At 40.3% G+C, this 22,258-nt stretch overlaps 1 protein-coding gene across 4 annotated transcripts in view; it reads right to left on the bottom strand.

The window, feature by feature from the left end:
- NAV3 (neuron navigator 3) overlaps nucleotides 1–22,258 on the bottom strand; it is a 934,586-nt gene that overhangs the window by 264,021 nt on the left and 648,307 nt on the right. For all 4 annotated transcript variants that reach the window (XM_060245118.1, XM_060245119.1, XM_060245121.1 and 1 more), the window contains exons 7-9: nucleotides 21,020–21,088; nucleotides 17,635–17,774; nucleotides 1,381–2,416 (exon numbers count right to left, since the gene is read on the bottom strand). In XM_060245118.1, the coding sequence (XP_060101101.1) occupies nucleotides 1,381–2,416; nucleotides 17,635–17,774; nucleotides 21,020–21,088 (1,245 nt within the window). The remainder of the gene's footprint in view (nucleotides 1–1,380; nucleotides 2,417–17,634; nucleotides 17,775–21,019; nucleotides 21,089–22,258) is intronic.

Here is a 22,258-nt window from a genome sequence, read left to right as displayed (position 1 = left end):
CACTGGCACCTTTAAGACCAATAAAGTTTTATTCAGGGTATGAGCTTTTGTGTGCAAGCACGTTTCTTCAGATACTGGATGTTATCAGGTTATAATTGTAGTTAGGCCAGTCTTTTCCAGAAAACAAAAGAGTTGATATACTAGCCTAGCCTAATCTTAAATGGCCATTGCTGCAATATGACCATCCAGTAACACTGCCAAGATGTATATTTGATCACTAAGAAGGCCTGTAACCTCATCCCAAACAGGCTATACACTGCCTAAATTGTTTCAGTTTGTTCTTTCATATCTAGTCCAGATACGGGTTTATAGATTCCACAGAATTTGGTGGAGAAGGGAGATACTGCCTGGTGTCAACTGTATAATGACAACATCTCAGTTCAGATCATCAGATGACCTCTTCTACCACTTTCATGTAGTTATTAAACAACAAAAAGACAATACAAGAATGGATCCCTGTAGAAGCATAAGCCCCAAACTCTGGAATCAAAATAGCAGTCTCCTGGTGTCACTTGCTGGGAACAACAAGCTAAGCTACCAAAGTATGGCATGGCATCCAATTCCATCCAACAAGATGTTGCAGAGGATGGTATTCTTTGGTATTGAAACCTGCTGAGAGATCTGCTCTCCTGTCCATCTCTCAGCAAAGACCATAAACTAGGCAAAACCAGGACTGTTTTGATCCCAAACCGAGGTCGGAAGTTGGTGTGAAATGGATTCAAACAATCAGTTTCACCCAGGAGAACCCAATAAATCAATCATAACCAGGGGAAGGGGGGGGGGGCTTGGAGCAGTCGCCGCAGTTGCCCGCCTCCCACTTCCCTGGATGAAAACACAGGGATGGGATCAGCCTATGTAGGCTCAGCGCGCGAAATTTGGCCAATCAAGGGGTGAATGGCCACCTAGGTTGGGCAGTGACCGCCATCCCCAAAAATCTGGTTTAGCGCGAGCTCCCTACGCACCCTCTTGTTAAGACCAGGTGGGATTAGCTAGCCACCGGTTACAGGGCTGAGCAGGGATTTTTTGGGCCTCGCTCAGATTGGAGCATATTACCAGCCTTACGCCTTCACAGTCATGGGCCAGGGTATGCGCTCCCATCCCCTCTACGCACTAGTGTGCGGGCCATGATGGATAAGGTTTGGAAGGTTCCAGACCTTGCCCTGAGCCAGGGTGGATTTGCCCTGTCAGGGAGCTTGCTTTGCAAGCTCAAGGTAACCCGTGCTTTATGACGTATGTAATGGTGCAGATCAGCTTAAGTGCAAATAAAGTCTCAGTTTAACCCATAACTTGTGTAGTGTTTTCATTCGAGGGGTAGGTGGGCAATAAAGTAGCCTAACATTTTTAGCAACAAACCTAGTAAATTATAAAATCTTATCTTACCTATAAATAAATGGTGCTACTGTGGCTGTATTTGGGTGACTGTATTGCTGTTGCTGAGGAAGTTGAACAATACTGTTGCTGTTTCCTGTTGCTTGTCCACTAGTTGCAGCCATCGAAAGAGCAGTAGATGAACTAGGAGTAAGAGCTGTACTGGATTCCTTTCCTTCTGAAGATGGGAGACTAGTAGTGTACCCTTTATCATTACCTTGAGATTTTGCTGTTGACTGTGGTTGATTTCCCTTCACAGCCCTTAATTTTTCAGTCTCTTTACTTCCTGAACATGACTGTGATGGACTTTGCTTAGATGCTGATGCTTTTGATCCAGGTTTTGGTATTCCACTAGAGGAAGGTATTAAACTTTCTTTCTTGGCTGAAGTAGTCTTGCTCCCTTTTGGGATCAGGCTTGCAATTTTTGAGGTCTTTTTTGTAGGTGTCTCTGTGGCCTGGTCCTTTTCTTCCTTTACTGCCTTCTCAGTGCAAACTTTATTTTTGTCCCTGCTCTTTTCCTCTTTGTCCTTTGGCTGTAGCAAAGACTTTTTATTGCTGAGATTTTTGCTTCCAGCTTTCGGAGGAGTTAGTTTCGGCAATATCTTAGGACTACTGCTGGTGGAGCCACCACCGTTGAGTCCACCACTGAAGCCATCCATTTCAACACACTCTGAAAGAGCTTCCTCATCTTTCCCACTGTCATTGGGACCTGAATTTGATGATGACAAGGGGGGGCGCAGAACAGTTCTAGCATTAACCAGTTTGAATTTCTCCAACATGGATTTCTGCCCAGAGGAAGGAGGTTTTGGTCCTTCAGAGAGGGGTGGCTTAAGCCTATCTGAAGGTGGAGTAGGAGAAGTTGTGGGGCTAGGCTGCTTAACAGACAGCATGGTAGAGGTGGCACTGTGCTTGACATTCATGGATTTGCTGCGCCAAGGCTTGCTGGCACTTGGAGAGGGGATGGCAGAGACCAGCTGCTGCCCAGTGCTGGTGGGATGCTGTACATTTCCATTCATGCCTGCAGTTGAGTGAGGGCCTTTGGGGGATTCTAGTTCAAAAAGAAAAATAATGTTAAGTTTTCAAAGTTTTTTAACCTCTCTTAAAATAATGTGTCATCTCAATTAGCTGTGAGTTTGAAAGTAAAGCTAACACTGAGCTGTCCAAAATCCTGCTCTGATTGACCTAGTTTATAAATGTAAAACTTTCACTCCATCATATATTGCTTCTGAAACTCTTTTCTCTAAACCTTGGAGTCACTGGGATAAAGAAATACAGTTTTATGGATGAAATTAAATTTCTCACATTCAATGCATTATAATTGTAATTTTATATTCAGTCAAAACAGTCCTTAATTGGATTAAGGTTCAGACATCCACATATTAACAGACACTCCAGATTACAAAAGAATGAGACCCTAGGTGGGGGGGGGAGGGGAAGAAGAATATGTATCTTTTAGAGATGTCATTATTTGCTTAGATCATACTTTTTTCCATTTTAAGGTCTGAAATTATCAGCCATGATACTGGCTAAAAAGCATATCAATGTAGTTGTAATGACTGTCAGCCAAGGATGTTGTGATACCAAAGAAGCTTGGTTTGTGCCACTAGAACAGCTACTGATGGAGTTCCAGTTTTGCATCTGCATTGGACTATGGGTTATTGGTTTTTTGTAGCATCCACAAGACATTGTTGCCAAATCATCTACCTTCTGTGTTTTTCCCAGCTCTTCTGAGATCTTTTGAGCAAGATCTTTTTTAAGAAAATCACATTCTAAGCATGCTACACGGATAGGGAAGTGCATATTTTTGCATTTGTTGCATTCTCTAAAACACTGTTTCTTGCCTCCATCCTCCCTCCCCCATGCTACCATAGGACTCTAAAAAAAAATCCTACAGCAACATGTGGCATAGGGGGAATAGCAGGCATGGGGGGAAGGACAGTCATGAGGCTCTAGAGCAAGCAAAGTGCCTGAAAACTACCATGTGGATACTCTGTTGCAGCTGTAAATGCCTCTGGGTTTGTAGCGGCAATGGCAGGAACACATAAAATTGTGCTGTGTGGCTGCTGCTTAGATTGGTAGCAGCTCATAAACAGTGGCTGTATATGATACATTTTTATATGGCAAAGAAACAGACTAGGGCAGTAATGCCATACAACTTGAAATAAATCACTTAATGAAACAAAAAAACTTAATGAGACATTTTAGATATCCTTTCAGCCATTATTGAATCAGCCAGGTGCCTGATCACAAACCTACATTCTTGATATAATGAGACTGAAGTGACAAACAGCACAGTGGGACAGAATTGCCTTTCTTGTCTCTCATACAGGATCCTTCTGGCCATACTTATGCTGCTTGTACCAGACATCTCAGATACTATATTGAACAAAAGAATAATTGAACTGTCTGGCTAGGTAGAGGAGTAATGTTACTAGTAATGCCTGAGATTGAAATTTATCCCTGTAATTTCAACAACAGCATGGCATAATATTAGGTCATTGTATTTTCTCTCAAACCTAGCTAGCACATATCCTTGCCTTAATGCTGCAAGAGTGGTACCAGGGAACAAGTCAGCACATCTGCAGGACTGTAAGCCATGCAAAACCATAAAGACTAACCATAGAGCTTTTAAAATTCTAGAGCATCCTATGACATCACTTCTAGTTTTTACCAAAATGATGCCAGAACACTGGCATGATGCCAGCATGCCAGCAGCTCCCCCTTGAATTCTCTAGCTGTGACCTGACAATTATACTGTAACCATCTTTTACTAAATAACTTACTTACGGGAGCAGTCTATTTTACACAAGCATTAAGGTTGAGTGACTCCTTGAAGTACTATCATCCTGTCTCTTCTATTAACTTTAGTATTGTAGTTTTTAATTTTCTCAGAAGATGAGCTGAAAAGAATCATGAATTAATCTGCAGCAAGGAGTTATTTCAATTTCATTAGTGTTCTAGAATTTTCTACAGTGCTGCATTTTAAACTTTCTTCCTTTCAACTTAATTACAAGAATTTCTTAAATTTATTTTGTGATGGAATTGAGTTTGTTGCAACTTTCAATTTTTTTCTGTTCATTTGCATTTACCCCCAATGTTACTTATGGTTCTATGAAAAAAGCACAAAGGAAAAATGCCCAAAGAAAAAACCCCGCTGACATAAATGCTCACAGGAAAAAAGCCCCCCTGGAAACATGCCCCCATGGAAATAAACTCACATGGAAAGAAGCCCACATGGAAAAAAGCCTCCATAGAAAAATATGTAAAGCACCATAGGTTTTTATAATTGTGGATAACCATTAATAATATTTTGTTGTTGAAGTCCAATTCAAGAAATGTCTGGGAACTTTGGGGGTGGAGCCAGGAGCAAGGTTGTGACAAGCACAGCTGAACTCCAAAGAGAGTTCTGGTCATCACATCTAAAGGAACCACACTCCTTTTAAATGCATTCCTTCCATAGGAAATAATGAAGGATGAGGCACCTTCTTTTGGGGCTCGAAGAATTGGACCCCTTGGTCCAATCCTTTTGAAACTTGGAGGGTATTTTGGGGAGAGGCACTGGATACTATGCTGCAAATTTGGTGCATCTACCTCAAAAACCAGCCCCCTCCCCAGAGCCCGAGATACCCATGGATCAATTCTCCATTATACCCCTGCTGGATCACACCAGTCTCTACAATTGGGTACCAGAGATCTAAAAGGATTAGCCTGGTGTGACCCAGGCCATTTACTATCCAGATCCTGAAGAAAGCAAGACTTTTTATTTAGGTAAATTCACCGTGCTGAGAGGGAAAATTAGATATTGGGAGGCATTTATTTAGAAGTAGCATGGGTTTGATTTAGTAAAGCATGTTTTTTTTTCAAATCCTGTTTCTTACCCATGGATTTTTGGGAAAAAAAACAGAAACCAGTATGTCTGCAGAAAGGTCTTCAAAGCAGCCAGGTATCTTTTTTGTACTTCTTTAGAATGTATTTTGAGAAATGTGTGCTCCACATGGTTTACTTCAGTGGTTCCCAACCTTTTTTGCACCAGGGACTGGTTTCCTGGAAGACAGTTTTTCCAGGGACTTGGGGGCATCACTGGGGTTCTTGCCACCCTAGGCTGCCTCCTCATCCCTGCCCCCATGGTGGTCTGTAAATGAGATGTGAGTTGATCAGCAGGGGTCTTTAAATGAGGGGGCGGGAAGGTCACTGCTGCTCTGCCCCTTTCGCTTCCCCTGCAAGGTGAGGCAGCCTCAGAGTGAGGCTGAGCTGCCTCTTTCTTCTGCCCAGGTCCCAGGCAGGGGAACGGGAAAATGGGGCTGCTATGCCTTGCTCTGAGGCTGCCTCTCCTGTGCTGCCTCTTTTGTCTGGGTCCGTGGTCTGGCGGTTGGGGACTTCTGGTTTACTTAATATGATATCTTTGCTGCAATAATTCCTTAGTCAATGAAGCATGTGATCATCAGTACTTCATCTAAGCTATGGGGTCTTGTGAGCAAAAATTCTTCTTTGTGAGCTACTGGCATTAAATTTGTGAGCTACTGCATAAATTAGTTTGCTCTGGAGCCAGTTCATGAGCTATTGCATAAATTAGTTGGCTCTGGGACCATTTTCCCTAAGCTAAGACAAAAATGTGTGAGCTGGAAGTTAAAAAACTGTGAGCTAGCTCAAACTAACTCAGCTTAGAGGAAGCACTGGTGATCATTTGTCTGTGGTTTAGTCCCCCCCCCCCCCCCTAATGCACAGGCAGGTCGCTTAGAGGTGAAAAAGAGGAAATATGAGACACTACATGACATGGTTGCCACTTCTGTGCAGCAATGTGAGCAGGTGGAAGATAAACTTAGTTACTTAAAGAGATTGGCTAATTTGCAATGAAGACTTATATCTGAGTTACAATTGTTGCTTTTACTATTAGGGTTAGATAGTCTTTTGTCATGGTCACTGGGTGTACCACAATGTATTAACATTAAAAAGTTTGACATTGTAAATTAATAAAGTTATTTAATTTTATTTAAATATATTTCTATGTGGAGTTTAATTTCTGTTATTATTGTTTTTCTTTCTTAATAAAGTTCATTGATAACAAAATGGTCACTTTTGTTGCATGTGGATATGACTTTAATCCAAAAATAACAACAAAGTATTATTAATGGTTATCCATAATTATAAAAAACTATGGTGCTTTACATATTTTTCCATGGGGGCTTTTTTCCATGTGAGCTTTTTTCTATGTGGGCTACTTTCACTATGGTCTTATTTCCATGTGGGCTTCTTTCCATGTGGGCATGTTTCCATGGGAGCTTTTTTCCTGTGAGCATTTATGTTAGTGGGTTTTTCCTTTGGGCATTTTTCCTTCGTGCTTTTTTCCTTTGTTTTTTTTTTCTGGTTACCGTTACTTATATGTGCACTGATGAAACACTGCACAAAAGCAATCTTGATGTAAACATGTGGAAGACTGTACCAAAAATCCTTTTTTATTGTGTTGTATCTTCTCTGTATATGAGAAGAATCATACCATAACAAGGACTGCTTATTTTCATAGATCCAGAGAATCTATCCATGCATCTGATTAAGAGAGATGTATTTCTCGAAAGCTTATGCTGCGATAAAATTTGTTAGTCCTAAAGGTGCTACTGGACTCTTTACCAGTGCTCTTTTTGTAGAAAAACCTTAGCAGGAGCTCATTTGCATATTAGGCCATACCACCTGGCCTGGGAGCAGATGGCTGCTGAATGCTGAGTTGAGCCAGCCATAGCCTTTGCCAGCCCTGGTGAAGTTCCACTCCTGTGGGCTCCAACAGGGGGAAAAAGCCCTTCTTTTTACTATTTGGCTTATTTGTAGTGTTTTATCAATGTGCAAAGACAGGGCTCTTTCTTTCTTTCTCTCCCCCCCCCCCCCACACCTGAAGCTTTCTGGAATTGTGTCCTTGCAAATCGAGTGGGTTTTTTTAAAACAAATTAAAAAGATGTTTTATTAAGTACAAGATTACAACTCCCTGCTATTCTAGCATTGATGATCTGGGTCAGCTTTGTCTCTTAATGGACATGAGGACTAGTGCCTACTGAGTACTCTAATTTGGGAATCTACAGCCAAAGGGGGATATTACACTGGAGAGCCATTGCCAATCTGAGTAGACCTGAGGGGTGGGGGGAGAGAAGCTTGAAATGCCCTGCCATTTCATGTTTTCTCAGGCTGCCATTTTATGTTTTTCCAGTCTGAGAGCATTTAATATTTTTAATTTTCTGCTGTGTGATCCTTGTGCTTTTTCTTGATGTTTTATTTTTAAAACTGCATTGCAAGAGTTTTGAGCATGTTTATATTTAAAGTATTGTATTTTAAAATAATATCTTAAATTGTGTTTGCCTGTGTCCTATATAAACTATATCTCCTCTATCTGGCATTACATTTTAGGACACGCATGGATTGGCCCCACAAAGTCCCATTTATGTCAGATCTGGCCCTCCTAATAAAGGAGTTTGACACCCCTGATCTAGAATGGTGTATCATTTGTATGCTGATGAGACCCAGATCTGTTTTTCCTTTGCATCTAAATTTGGATGAGGCTATGGATATTCTGAACAAGTATTTGATTTTGGAACTGGTTAGACAAGGGCCAATAAGGTGAAACTCAGTCCAAATAAAATGGAGATAATGTTAGTAGGTGAAAAGACTTATGTGGAAGTTAGCCTAATATGAGTTTTGAGTCCAGTGACTCTCAAAGCCGCCACCACCCCATTGGCTGGTTTGGAGAAGGCATTTCTCTCTTTAAATCACTTCTCCAAGCCAAGTCAGCCGGCAGGTTGGAGAATGCATTTAAAGTTAGTTGCTTTCTTTCTACCTCTCCCTCCCTCCTTCCCTCCCTTTCTCTCTCTTTCTCTTTCTTTCTTTCTTTCTTTCTTTCTTTCTTTCTTTCTTTCTTTCTTTATTTCTTTCTTTCTTTCTTTCTCTCTCTCTCTCTTCCTTCCTTCCTTCCCTGAGTGGTGGGCATTGTCTTCTGCAGGACTGCTGTTGGGATATGTGGGTGCCTTTAAAGGTCTGATGGGAGCAGCTGCAGCTTCTGCATGGAGGGAGGAGTGGCAGGTGGGGGGTGGGAGCTGGCTACCACCAGTTCCACTTGATTATCCCAGCTGATGTGCCCTAATATACTAATGAGTGTGTGGTCTATAATATGCCAATAAGCTGATATGCTAATATCAGGGGTATGGTCTAATATGCTAATGAGTTCCTGTTGGGCTTTTTCTACAAAGCTCTGTGCGTAAATAAATAAGATTGAAATTGAAATAAGATTGAAAATGGCAGCAAATTCCACATCCAGTAAAAAATTCAGATTTTTTTTTAAGCCTTCTATCACTTCTGCCTTAGGAGCAAGATCTAAGTGTCTGGCTTTCCATAATTTTGGTAAAATGTCAGAAAAAGATAATGTGAAAAGCTTCTATAGTTTATGACCCTAATGTGACACTGTTCAAACAACTAGAGATTGGCATAAATATTTTTCACTGTAGCCAGTGTGTTTGCAGAATTGGGTCTTAGTAATAATAAAAGCTGAACCAAACATTATCTCAGCAAACACATGCTATCAAATGTTTATTTGGCAATATATAAGGAATAGACAGACATTGCATTTTCCCCAGGGGACATCCCCAGATTGAGTAGATCGGCATGTTCTGAAGTGCTGTGCTTCCCAGATACACACAGGCCTGATTAAGGTTTGGGCCTGCAGTACGCAGAGGGGGCTTGAGTCTTTCCTCAGTACCATTTTCTGACCTGAAAGGTAGGAATGGGCATGAACCATGGGATGAGCCACAATCCAAGCTGAACTTTGCCCAGTTTGCACCTTGCGAACTGAAGTTCCGCAGTCACGTGTTTGTTGAAAAAAATCTCCAAGCTTTTGCGTGAGGCTTGGAAAGTCAAACCCACCCAGAACTTTTGGCACAAAAGTGCTAGATGGTGGGGCTGGTGACATTTTCCAGCCTTGGAAATAAATACAGACCCTCCAAAGCTTGACAGGCACTGCTGCCTGCCAGTAACAAAGTTGCCTTCCCATTCATCACAATAAGAAGGAATGAGCTATATAAATTTAGTGTGGGTGTGCGTTTGCTTTGTTGGAGCTGGGGTTTTGGGAGCAGCAGGTGTACTCACACAAAAGAGCTTTGCTGCTGGGCATGGAGGGGAGATAGATTAAGTAGTCAGGAGTGAGGGGGATTTGATTTTCCCTGGGTTCCTCTATGTTGCTATTAAGGGGGGGGGGGGTTGGGGGGGTGTTGTTTGTTTGTTGCAAAGGGTGGAAAAACTCACAATACAGCATTTTTGTTTGGTGGGGTTATTTTATGTGCTGTCTGCTTCCTTGCTGGTTTCCCTTCCTATTTCTTTTCCTTTTATTTCCCACCACCACCTTTGGGTTGCAGTGGAGGAATTTCTCTTTGGGTGTTTTTGTTCTCAGACAGCTTTTTTTGGGGGGGGGGGGCGTATTCAACTTAGTTTCTGCCGTTTATCCCCCCCCCCCCACACACACAGGGTTGCTTTTTGTTTTGAGGTGATTTCATTTGTCTTTGCTGCCCAATGATTTTACTGCTTCTCCTTTCTTCCCTGCCTTGGGGGACTTGTTCCAGAGATACTGGATGACTTTCCTTATCCCCTTAGTCCCATCACTCCATTTCAAACCTCACCTGATTCTCCTTAGTGGGTGATCTGTGTATCCAGAGTTATTGGGTTAACTTCCCTTTAGTCCCAGCTCTCCATTTCAACCCCCCTTCTTTGAGCTTGTGGTGGCATCTCTATGTCCAGAGACTTACTGGGGTGACCTTGCCTACCAGCTCTCACTTTTCAAAGCCCCACCACAGAACAATTGTCTTTGGGGTGGTATCTGCATGTCCAGCAAAACAGGAGTCAATTGCACCTTTAAGACCAATGTAGTTTTATTCAGAACATAAGCTTTCGTGTGCATGCACACTTCTTCAGACGAGGAATGAGGTACAGTAAGCAGAGCCACATATAGGTGGTGGAGTTTGGAATGCCAAGTGGTACAAAGTTAAAATCCAATAGCAGAAAAGTAAAATTAACAAATTCAGAAAACCTTTGATCTGGTTTGGATTAGCATGGGAAACCATAAAACAGTAACATGTCAGAACGTGAGAATGCCTGTTAATTATTCTATTGCTAATAAACCTGGGTCAAAATGAGGGCATTACGTTCTGAATAAAACTACGTTGGTCTTAAAGGTGCAATTGACTCCTATTTTGTTCTACTACTTCAGACCAACACGGCTGCCTATTTGGATCTATCTGCATGTCCAGGTAGAGAAGAGTCAGCTGGAGATGCCCCATGATTTTGGAGCCTCTAGGACCCTGGGGAGGAGTTCCCACATCCTGATTTTTTTGCATTTGTTTTGTTCAGGAACTAGGCTGGTTCAAGTTTGTGAACTGGTTCAGGACATGCCCCGGTTTGTTTTGCCAACTGAACCTGGGTTTCCCAGTTCATGCCCATCCCTACTGAAATGCTCCCTGTGGATACTATTTGTCCTGTTGTGAAAACATAATGTGTAGCTCATCATTACACATACAACTCCCAATGGAGCAAACAATGCCCCCCATTTCCAATAGAGAAAACTGTCATGGGGGGGGGGGGAGGTCTGTCCCCTCAACATACTGCAGTCCCAAATCTACCATTTATTATTTACTTATATTTTAGATTTGCGAATCACCCAGTCCCCAAATCTCCCATGTAGTTAGGCCCATTCTGTTTCTCTCTTATACTAAAGTTCAATTGTACATTAGTCATCTCACCACTACATCATTTGAAGTCATATTTTGCAAAACAAAGCAAGCTATATGAAAAACACATGAGCCTTTCTAAATTAAACCCATATTCTCAAATGTGCTACTGGCCTGTTTAACATTATCCTACAAAATTAGAATAATGAAGTGTTAATTGTGATTAAGTCCTTGAAAACCACCACTTATGCTTGTTTAACTATAGAGTACAATGTCATTACTTAAGTCACATTTTACAGCTAGTTAAAATATATTCTGAAATTTGTAAATGTTATTTGGTGCTATACAATGTAAAAGAATATGAACAAGCCACACAAGAAACATACTATTTTGTACTGAAAAAAATGCTATATAGGCAGTCAATAGTTCAGTTTAGACTTCTGCATATAAATTTAGACATTAGAGTCCAAGGCACTGATGGATTTTGTCATAGATTCTGCCATCTCTTCTGTATTCAGAAATGTCACCAATTTTGTTACGAACAATCTCTTGTAGATATTTTTTTTTCTGATTTTATCCAATAAGCAGCCCAATTTTATTCCAATGCTAGATAGAATTCTTAGTTGGTTTTTAGTTTGTTAGTTCTTAATGATTCTTTTCTTCTTCTATTGCCTTGCATTTTTATTGGCTGCAAATAAATTTATAGTTGGATTTGTTTGTTTTTGGCTGTTGTTAATTAGTGCCAGGGCTTTTTGTGTAGAAAAAGCCCAGCAAGAACTCATTTGCATATTAGGCCACACCTCCTTGCCCCAATGTGCATTACTTGACATTGAACCTCATTTGTCACGTTGACGCCCACTTGCCCAGTCTCAACAGATCCCTTTGGAGTGCCTCACAATCCTCTCTGGTTCTCACCACCCTGAACAATTTAGTGTCATCCACAAACTTAGCCACTTCACTGCTTACTCCCAACTCCAAATCATTAATGAACAAGTTAAAAAGCATCGAACCCAGGACTGAGCCCTGCGGCATCCCATTGCTTACCACCCTCCACTGTGAAAACTGTCCATTTATACTCACTCTCTGTTTCCTATTAATTAGCCAGTTTTTGATCCACAAGAGGACTTGTCCTTTTAACCCATTACTCTCGAGCTTACTTAGGAGTCTTTGATGAGGAACTTTATCAAAAGCTTTCTGGAAGTCAAGGTAAACAACATCTATTGGGTCCCCTTTGTCCACATGTTTGTTCACCCCCTCAAAGAACTCTAACAGGTTAGTGAGACAAAGCCTTCCCTTACAGAACCCATGCTGAGTCTTCCTCAACAATTTTTGTTCATCAGTGTGCCTACTAATTCTCTCTTTAATGACAGTTTCCATTAACTTTCCTGGTATTGAAGTCAGACTGACTGGCCTGTAATTTCCTGGATCTCCTCTGGAACCCTTTTTAAAGATGGGAGTGACATTAGCTACCTTCCAGTCCTCAGGAACGGAGGCAGAAACGATGATGGAAAGCAAATCCATGTTAAGGGAAACTGATGATGGAAAGCAAATCCATATTGTTCCACATCACAAAAAACATATATTATAAACAAATATTTCCTTAAAGTCTATTTTTGTCCTCCTGGTATCTTTATGTTTTAATAAATGTTACTGATTGACCCATCAAAATGTAATATTAGCCAATATTTCCTCAGCCAGATTTCAATAGATGATGTTATTTCCAATCAATAACCCTGCAGATTCCACCAAGTTTCATCATAACTATATTTCTTATCAAAGGAGTGCTCCACTTGGCCAAATAAAATTAACATTGGTGAGCATTCCAATCTATGAGCTATAATTTCACTTAATACTTTACATATTATCTCCCATAATTGTTTTATAACAGGGCAAGACCACCTTATCTGGTAGAATGAGCCTTTCTCCTGAAGGCATTGCCAGTGTTGATCAGAGACATTATCAAAGATTTTTTCCTAATTTAGCGGGGGTGTAATGCCACCTAAACATTAATTTCATACTACTTTTCCTCATACTGATGTTAGTTGATGTAACTAAGATTTTATAGATTTCCCTCCAACTGTGTTTGGTGATTTCTTGCATTAAATTACATTGCCATCTCTGCCTGTAGCTCCAGAAGGCCCTCATAGAGCAGGGGTTCCTAACCTTCTGGCAGGTGGGGGCTGTATTAGAGAGCCCAATGCCTAAAGAGGGCCACATCTTAAATCATAATGTAACAAAAATATTAACTGAACTATTTAGGTCAAAAGTAAACATTCAGTGGTCAATGAAGAAACGTTAACTTCAAAACAATTCATTTTGGAGCAATATTATACTGTGGAGTCATTTTATCTAGCTATACATGCTTACCTAATCAGTATGATTTTCTAGGAAGATTTTTTTTTAAATGGATTATGAATCTGACCTAGCAGATGGCAGAGTTACAATCCTAAGTATATTGAATACTATGAGATTTATTTCTTGATAAACATACTACCTTGAGGTTTAAATCTACACATGCTAATACTCTAAAAATTGGGGGCCCTCCCAAAAAAGGGCAGGTAGAGAGAAAGAATAAATTAAAGAAAGGATAGCCTCTGACCTGAAACAGAGGATATGGCATTAAGTTTGCTTCAAATTTAGGGTTACCAGTCCCCAGTTGGGAGCAGGGGATCCCCCAATTTCATGGACTCCACAACTCCATACAATGTCCCCAATGTGATGACATCACAAAGAAGTGACATCATCATGTCAGGGACATCACATGATACAAAGTGCCCCTCCCCACTCCCAGAAAGTTCTCTCCCACCTCCAACTGGTGCAAGATAAGGGCCTGGCAACCCTATGGAGGATGCAAATACACATCATTGCCTGCCAGCCAAGCCTCAATCATGAGAAGCAAAATGGCAGCCATGGGGAGGGGAACTTGGCTGGAGGAAGATGTGGGAAGGAGAATCCCATAAGCTTCCTTGCTAAGAAAGTACTCCTTCCCTCTCATTCCAAGGGGCCACTCACCATCTCCTGCAATCACAGATGCATGAGAAGACTCCTAACAGTGGAGGAGAGGCAGAAGCAAGCAAGTAAGGCAAGATGTCAAAGTAACCTGCTCTTGTTGAGGAAGGAAGAGTGCTTTTGCCTGTAGCAGAAACCTCACCAGTAACCTTGGAAGCCACTTGGAGGAGCCTTGATGGGTGGTGCTTTTAGAAATGTTCAGTATGCAATGCACTTTGTATCCTTTTTCCCCAAAAAATACCAACTCTTTTACTGTCCTTTTCTTGGTAAAAGCAATCCAGACATTTCCTGTACCCATTCACACAGCAGTTTTATCTTCCTTACACACATATATGGCCTTCAACATGGTAATGCATGGAATGAGAGAGTGAAAAAGCTGAGTGGTGCAGGTACCTGGGCTTTGCTGCTATCAAAGGACCCAGAATGGCCAAAATGCTAGTATAGAGGATAAGACTAAAAAATGGCTGGCCGAAAGAACCATGAAGACCAGAAGAAATCATGTTGCTATTGTGTTTTTTCCAAGAGATAGGAAGAACAGAAGTAGATTGTGCCTCTTGAGGCTGGAAGAACAGTGTGGGTCTGAGGAAAAATGCCTTGAGGGTGAGATAGCAGCAAACAAGCAGTTTGGGATGCACAGAAAGACCTCTGGGGCTGCATGTGACCCTTGGGCTGCATGTTGGGAACCCCTGCTTCAGCATACATCATTAGCTTCTGAAAAACATTCAATGGCCAGGAAATGTATAAATTGATGGTGTGGTCTCATTTGGAGTACTGTGTACAATTCTGGTCACCACACATCAAAAAGGGTATTATAGCACTGGGAAAAAGTGCAGAAAAGGGCAACTAGAATGATTAAAGAGTTGGAACACTTTCCCTATGAAGAAAGATTAAAGCACATGTGGCTTTTTAGCTTGAAGAAACATCTACTGAAGGGTGACATGATAGAGGTTTACAAGATTATGCATGGGATAGAGAAAGTAGAGAAAGAAGTACTTTTCTACTTTTCTCACAATACAAGAATTCATGGACACTCAGTCAAATTGCTGAGAGGATAAAATGGATAAAAGAAAGCATTTTGCCACCCAAAGAGTGATTAACACATGGAATTCACTGCCACAGGAGGTGGTGGCGGCGGTTACAAACATAGACAGCTTCAAGAGGGGATTGGATAAACATATGGAGCAGAGGTCCATCAGTGGCTATTAGCCACAGGGTATAGTTGGAACTCTCTGTCTGCGGCAGCGATGCTCTGTATTCTTGGTGCTTGGGATGGGGCAACAATGGGAGGGCTTCTAGTGTCCAGGCCCCACTAATGGACCTCCGATGGCAGCTGGCTTTTTTTGCCACTGTGTGACAGAGTGTTGGACTGGATGGGCCATTGGCCTGATCCAATATGGCTTCTCTTATGTTCTTATGTTCTTAAATGTCAACTTTCTGAATTAAATTGCAGATAAAGCTTTGGATCTACTGATACCAAAATTCTATCACAGGGCTGTTTCCCATCTTTTCCCTTATTTGATTCCATGAACAAACACACCATTCTTTCAAGAAATCTATGATTTGACTGAAACTAGCCTTCTCTCAGTTATGGAAGTACCTTTCAAACTTAGCTTGCCCAAAGTGGTTTTTTTTTTATGTATAAGAGGCAGAAGAGGTGAGGAGAAGTCCATTCCTAACTTTTCTTATTTCTAGATTTTCTTATTTATTGACTGTGTCCAAAGCCATATATAGCTTCTGAAAGGGGAAGAGTGACCCACTTCACCAGATTAGTTTATGAAAAACCATATACCGCTTAAAGAAATGAAACAGGGAAAGATGTCATTTTGCCATTGTTGTCCAGTAGCCTGGGCAACAATGGCAATTCCTAAGCACATTCATTTTCCAGAATCTAAACAATCTGCAGCCACTGACTTACTGATGGCCACTATGGGGCTGCAGGGTTCAGGGGGTTCCAGGTGAGGAAGGAGGCCATATGGGAGCTGTGGTGGGCTTCGTCAGGCTCTAGATGGCCCACAGTGGTTTTGGGGAGTTTCCAAGCATGGGGGTGAGGCAGCCTCTGCTGATGTCAGCCAATTGGTGGCCACATCTTGCAGCCCCCTTTGGGGTCAGCAAGGGGGAGGCATAGCAGGCACATTGGCTGCCCTGCCCTATTCCCAGAGGTTATTTAATAGACTGAGCCACCTGGGGTCAGCCTGCTTTGCCACATTGGGCATCCCCTCCTTTTTTTGGTTATATTGCATTTGGTTAATGTGTATTAATTTGTCACAGCTTTATGGCAGTTTTAGGCATTGGGCCAGATCCATTTGCAGGAAGGCTCACTTTCCTGGGTGGGGACCCCTTATGGTCTTGGGGACTGAGTCATTTAGCGGCATGCCCAGCTCAAATGCTCTGAATGCTGTGACCTGTTTTGATCCAATTATCATCTGTATTGTTTCCTTGGTGTATTTTCCTCTTTCCCTATTTGGTGCCCTTGGTGCCCTTAGTGCAATCTAATTTTAATACGAACTTACTCTTATCTCAGGGAAAAGAAATCTGGACTGTACTTCTTTTGGTCTGGATTTCTGCTTCACATAGTCTAAATGTATACTCAAAATTGTAATTTTCCAGCAGGCTGAATACTGACAAATGAACACAGATACATATTCAAAGACAGATACCTCCATCTTGTGGTAGATTTTTACACACACTGCTTTTCAAACAGATTCTTTTCTATTTTCAGATACCTTCAGTTAGAAAATATTATAGATTAAGTATCTGCATGTATTGTTCTTGTATTCCTGGCTAAAGGTAAATAAATTTATACATGGCAGAAAGAAAGAAAGAAAGAAAGAAAGAAAGAAAGAAAGAAAGAAAGAAAGAAAGAAAGAAAGAAAGAAAGAAAGAAAGAAAGAAAGAAAGAAAGAAAGAAAGAAAGAAAGAAAGAAAGAAAGAAAGAAAGAAAGAAAGAAAGAAAGAAAGAAAGAAAGAAAGAAAGAAATGTGTATCAGATTTACCACAAGGTGGGAATACATGCCCTTGAATAAGCCTCTGTGGTAATAATTAAGAGGAATGAATATGGATTGCTGCATGTAATAAAACATAGGAAACTTTATATAAAGTCACATTATTGGTCTACCCAGCTTTATATTGTCTGTTCTGATGGTCAAACTAGTCAAGAAGTTAGAGTAGATCTCACAAACAGTTTAAGTTAGTAAACAGCTGTTCCCTGTGCAGGATTAAGTCTTTTCCCTATGCTATTTTCTTGCCTTCAAATGTTTTTCCAGGTAAGTTGTTTGATCCACAGAGGGAAGCATACAGGTTGCCTTACTGTCAACAGCAACAATTTTCAAAAGTGTCACAGCCACTTCCCTCGAGACTCTTGATGGACAGGTCTTTACAAAAAGTCTCCAGTACCAAGAAGTGTTCCACAGACATACAAAATATGGAATTCCTTTGAGAGATGGGATGAGCATGAGCAGGGCACAAAAGCACTATATATGCTTGGCAATATTCCTGAATAACTTCATTAGAGCTGGCCATGTCATTATCACTTCATGGTCACCTTCTTCACATGGGGGGGAGCACTTACCTTTTTCATTTCCATTTGCATATTGTGGAGGCTTGTTTTTGTCAATGCTATTAAAGCTCTGACTTCTTCGATTTAAATTTGATGCTCCCTGGACTTTGGTACTGCTGCCTGCAGCTGGCACCCTTGAGGGCCCGGGAAGCCTACAATGGTACAGTCAGAAATGAAATTGTACATTGTCAAATATATCAGATGGGTAGTTTTTCAATATAAATCTACAGAGCTGATCAGCATTGTTTCAGATAAAACAGAAGTCCAGTAGTAGCTTAGAAACAAACACAGTTATTTCAGCATGAACATAAACGAGCATGAATAAGCATGAATAATGATATTAATTAATAGAATGACTAACATGAATACTTTCAGTCTTTAAGATGCCACTGGCCTTCTGTTTTGTTTTGCTACAAAGACTATTGTACAAAGTCTAACACAGAGACCCCTCTAGTTTTTTTCACACAAGGCAGGGAGAAGAACCAACAACAAGATTTATGATTAGATAGACTCAACACAGCCAACAAAAAGTCTATCTTAATATTCACAAAACGGGAAAGACATTTTTTAGGACCAAGGACAAACATATAAGGATCCTTTGCATTTTCCATTCATACTGCAAGAACGATTTATCCAAATATTTCATTATCTACATAACCCTTTATTCAAGTAGTTCATATATTTCTATAAAGCAATTCATATACTTTTTTGAAATGCATTGAATGCCTTTGAACAAAAACAACCTAGGTGTACAGTTTTGTGTAAAAGATATACTGTAGACATGATTTGTTTAACAAAAGGTGTACTGGACTGGGGAGGTTTATAACTTCTATTTCTCTAGAGACTCAGACATTGGTTACAGCTATTACATGATATGATGCCGAATTCAGTAACCAACACAGTTCCCATTATCTTTACTTGAAATGAAGACTCTTGAATGAAAGTGTTCTCTCTGTCCTAGAAGAATACAGTTCAGGCTACAAATTTCACTTGTTGGTATTTGCTGCCACCATCTGAAAGATCCTAGATATCAAAATTAAAATTAATCAAGATGCCATTGCTTGCAATGCAAACAAATCACGTACTATATTACTTTCAATTTTATTGTCCTGTTTTGGTTATTAAATTAAATGCCTGCCTTAAATGTTGACCATAGACATTGATTTCCCCAGTGCACTGCACAAAGTAGGAACCATCAATAGACTCTGATTGACAGGCTATCAGATTTGGATCACAAAATAGAAAACATATCCAGCATTAAGTGATGTTAGGCAACAAGTTCTCAATAATATTAGCATTGTAAATTGCCAGTAGCAGAAGACAGGAATGCGGATTTTTTAAAAAAAAATTTTTTTAAAAATCCTTCTTTGCTTACTGCACTGGAGCATCACAGAAACTGACATAAATTTCATCTTTCTGCAAAAAAGTTATGAGCAGATCCTTGTTCAAGAATAGTACCAGTTTCAAACAGAAACTATAATAGCTTTGACCACTCACCCAGCCAAGTCAATGGCACAGCTATGAAGTAGGTAGCTGGAAAATTACTAAACTGTATCATGACCATGGCCATCTACGCTGCCTCCCCATGCACTAAAGTACATTTTAAAATCTAACCGCCTGCAATCATTAACAGGATTTCTTTGACAGTCAATTAATATGAAAACAAGGTATTTGCCTTTTGAAATAGTTTTTAAAGCATGGACTAAATACATATCTAATACATACATACATTCTAACAGCCTAAGCATTAACAATGGGATCATTTACTTTCTGCATGTGCCAATATATTTCAGTTCCAGGCATCGCCCTCTAATCTTTTTAAGCAACAAAGGAAATGCAAAGTGTAAAGAAACAGGTAATGGACAAAAGACATATTTCTGGTCAAAGACTTACAGACACTTATAAATTTATAGCATCAGACAAAAACAACTGTTAGCTCCCAGACATCATGAATGGTGGATGAGACAAGAGAGTCCATAATAAATTGGATTCAAGACCTACAACCACAGGTGCACAACAACTGCACTCCGGTATAGCTCATTCTGGGCTATCACCAGCAGCTCAAATTATGTTAGAAGACTGATTCTATACATTGGAATATACAATTGATAGTTCATTGTCCACAATGAACTGCACAGATAATACTATGCTCAGTTGTCAAAAGATTACCCATAGTCATACAGGCTGACACAGATAGAGGGGCTAGTAGTAGGAGACAAATGCACAGTTTTTTCTAAAAACAAGATAGGCCAACAATGTAAGAATTCTCTATAGTTACTAGATTTACCTTTACATAAAAAAGTGTTTATTGTTCCAACTGGTCATTGCAGCTCCACAAAACTATGAATGTCACTAACACTCAAGGTTTTCTATTTCCCTTTTTAAAAATACATCTCTGATTGGTAGTTTTAAGATGTTTTCCCCAATACAAATATTGAAGACAGATAAACTGCCCAATATGTAAGTCTACAGATTTGCTACTCGATAGCAACAAGTACCCAGTTCTTCTGTTCCATTTGTGGATCTATGACTGTGCTACTCCAGATAAGCACTGACATCCAATTTAGCTACTTGGGCTGTGCCAACCAACTGAATATGCATGACTTTGTATCTCAGAGGAAACATCCATTGCTATCATTGGAACTCCTTTCCAAAGGTAACCAATTTATTGGAGAAAACAACCATAACAAAGAGAGAGAGAATCTGCCGCACTCTGAACAAGTCATCACAACTGAAATGACAGACAACCAAGGCCCCTCCCCCCCTTGTTTGTTCACTTACAGCTGTTTCTTTTTATATACACCAGCTGAAGAAATTAACAAGCCTCCTTAGAGGTGTCCCAACAGTTAGGTGCTTTGTTAAATTGTGCCAGATAGAAGTGCAGGAACAGGAAATGGTAATAAACAAGGGAAGGTGTGGGCGGGGACGGGTGACTGACAGTTCCAGCTGATATTTGATTTGCTGATATGCTTGTCTTTCTTCAGCAAAAGTGGCCTCAGTGAAGTTGAATGTACCATGAAGCCTCCTTTTAACTTGTATCTGTCTGAAGATGATGCAGTGAGAAAGAAGCTTTAGAGAACTAAAATCCTGTTAAAATGCTGCCAGCTCATTTGAATCAGTTATTTTACAAGCATTTTGCTAAGCTGCAATGTACAAATATGCCTACAGCTATTAAATGGAGCTGTTCTTTTTGCAGTCATGGGGAGGGTTTTTCCAGGGCCAACAGAAAGTTCTGCAAAGCTTGCATATAAAATATTTTTTTTGCTTAAAACTAGCTTGCATATAAAATATGATTATAAAGAGCTTAATGTCTACTTTGGTTTCAAGAATAAAATGCCAGTGGGCAGTGACTCCATTAAGATCACTAGCAAGCAATAAATTAGAGATGTTAACTGACCTAGAAGGCTTTTTTTGACTGGTTGCAATTCCACTGTGATTAGACTGAGTTGCATATCTGGCTGTCAGACTGTATGAGAAGAAACAGAGAAATTGAATTAAAGAATTTGTTTTGGACATGCAAAGAAAGCACAAACTTACCACCAGATGATGAATTAATGTAATGCAAATAGAACATGGATAGAAAGCAAATTAATCAAAGAAAGAGTTACATGTAATGTATACAGCATGAGTTTTTCAAAGTACAGAGTATGCCGTAATGCAATGCAATGTAAGCTGTTCCATCAAGTGGAGGAAGAAATGTTTAAAAATATCAAAATGGTGAACTATCAACATTCTAATTGTTTTAATAAATGCAATTGTGACAATGTACCTTCAAAACAACTTCAGGCATGCACTCCTGGTCTGAATTCCATGGTGATACATAGACTTTTAGCCAAAGGTTAACTTTCAACATTAACTGAGGACATAACCTGTGGTCCTGTTGAAGGGAAAGTCATTCTTCCCAGCTCTACATTACATTGACTTCAGATTATCCTATAAAGGACTATAGCTTACTCAAAAACTTGGATAGGGACTGTCATGCCCACTCTAGAAGTGCATTTTACAATTCTTTCTAGCACTTGAGGACTGCTTTTCCTAGACATTTCTGCGCAGAGGGAATAATCAGAATGACAGATCTTTAATGTGGTCACATTACAAATTTGCCCTCCTTTTATTGGCTATGGGAGTATATTCTGGCATGGACAAGGTGGTACTTTTTTCCTGTGCACAAGCTATGGCATCAACATGCAAAGCAGCAAGGCAGAAAATGAAAATGCATGGGTCAGGTGCTGATACTAGCAAGGACTATGGCATGGCTAATTCTAGGAGATGATGGTTGCAGCAAAATATATGGCATGACTAGGTCTGATCTACACAAACACCTCAGCAGTTGAGCTGGAAAGCTGGTTCTTGGACCAATCCACTTTAGAATGCAGGTGGGAAATCATACATTAGAGATGCACAGAGAACTCCTAGGAAACTAGGTTCCCATCCTTCTTCATATATTCTGAGGGGAGGGATGGGATAGGAATTGAATAATACATAGCTGAGTTGAATCAAGCTGCCCTGATGCCCATGTGACAAATGCTAGTAGTAGCAGAGAGAGAGAGAATACTTCTGCAGGCAAACAATTTGTAATTGAATGCTGCGTTTAGTATCTGGATAATCTTTGGGACAGACAAATCAAGGGTTATGG

This window comes from Heteronotia binoei, chromosome 8 (genome assembly GCF_032191835.1).
Source record: "Heteronotia binoei isolate CCM8104 ecotype False Entrance Well chromosome 8, APGP_CSIRO_Hbin_v1, whole genome shotgun sequence".
NCBI classification, from domain to species: domain Eukaryota; kingdom Metazoa; phylum Chordata; class Lepidosauria; order Squamata; family Gekkonidae; genus Heteronotia; species Heteronotia binoei.
This window is presented reverse-complemented; position numbering and strand designations above follow the sequence as displayed.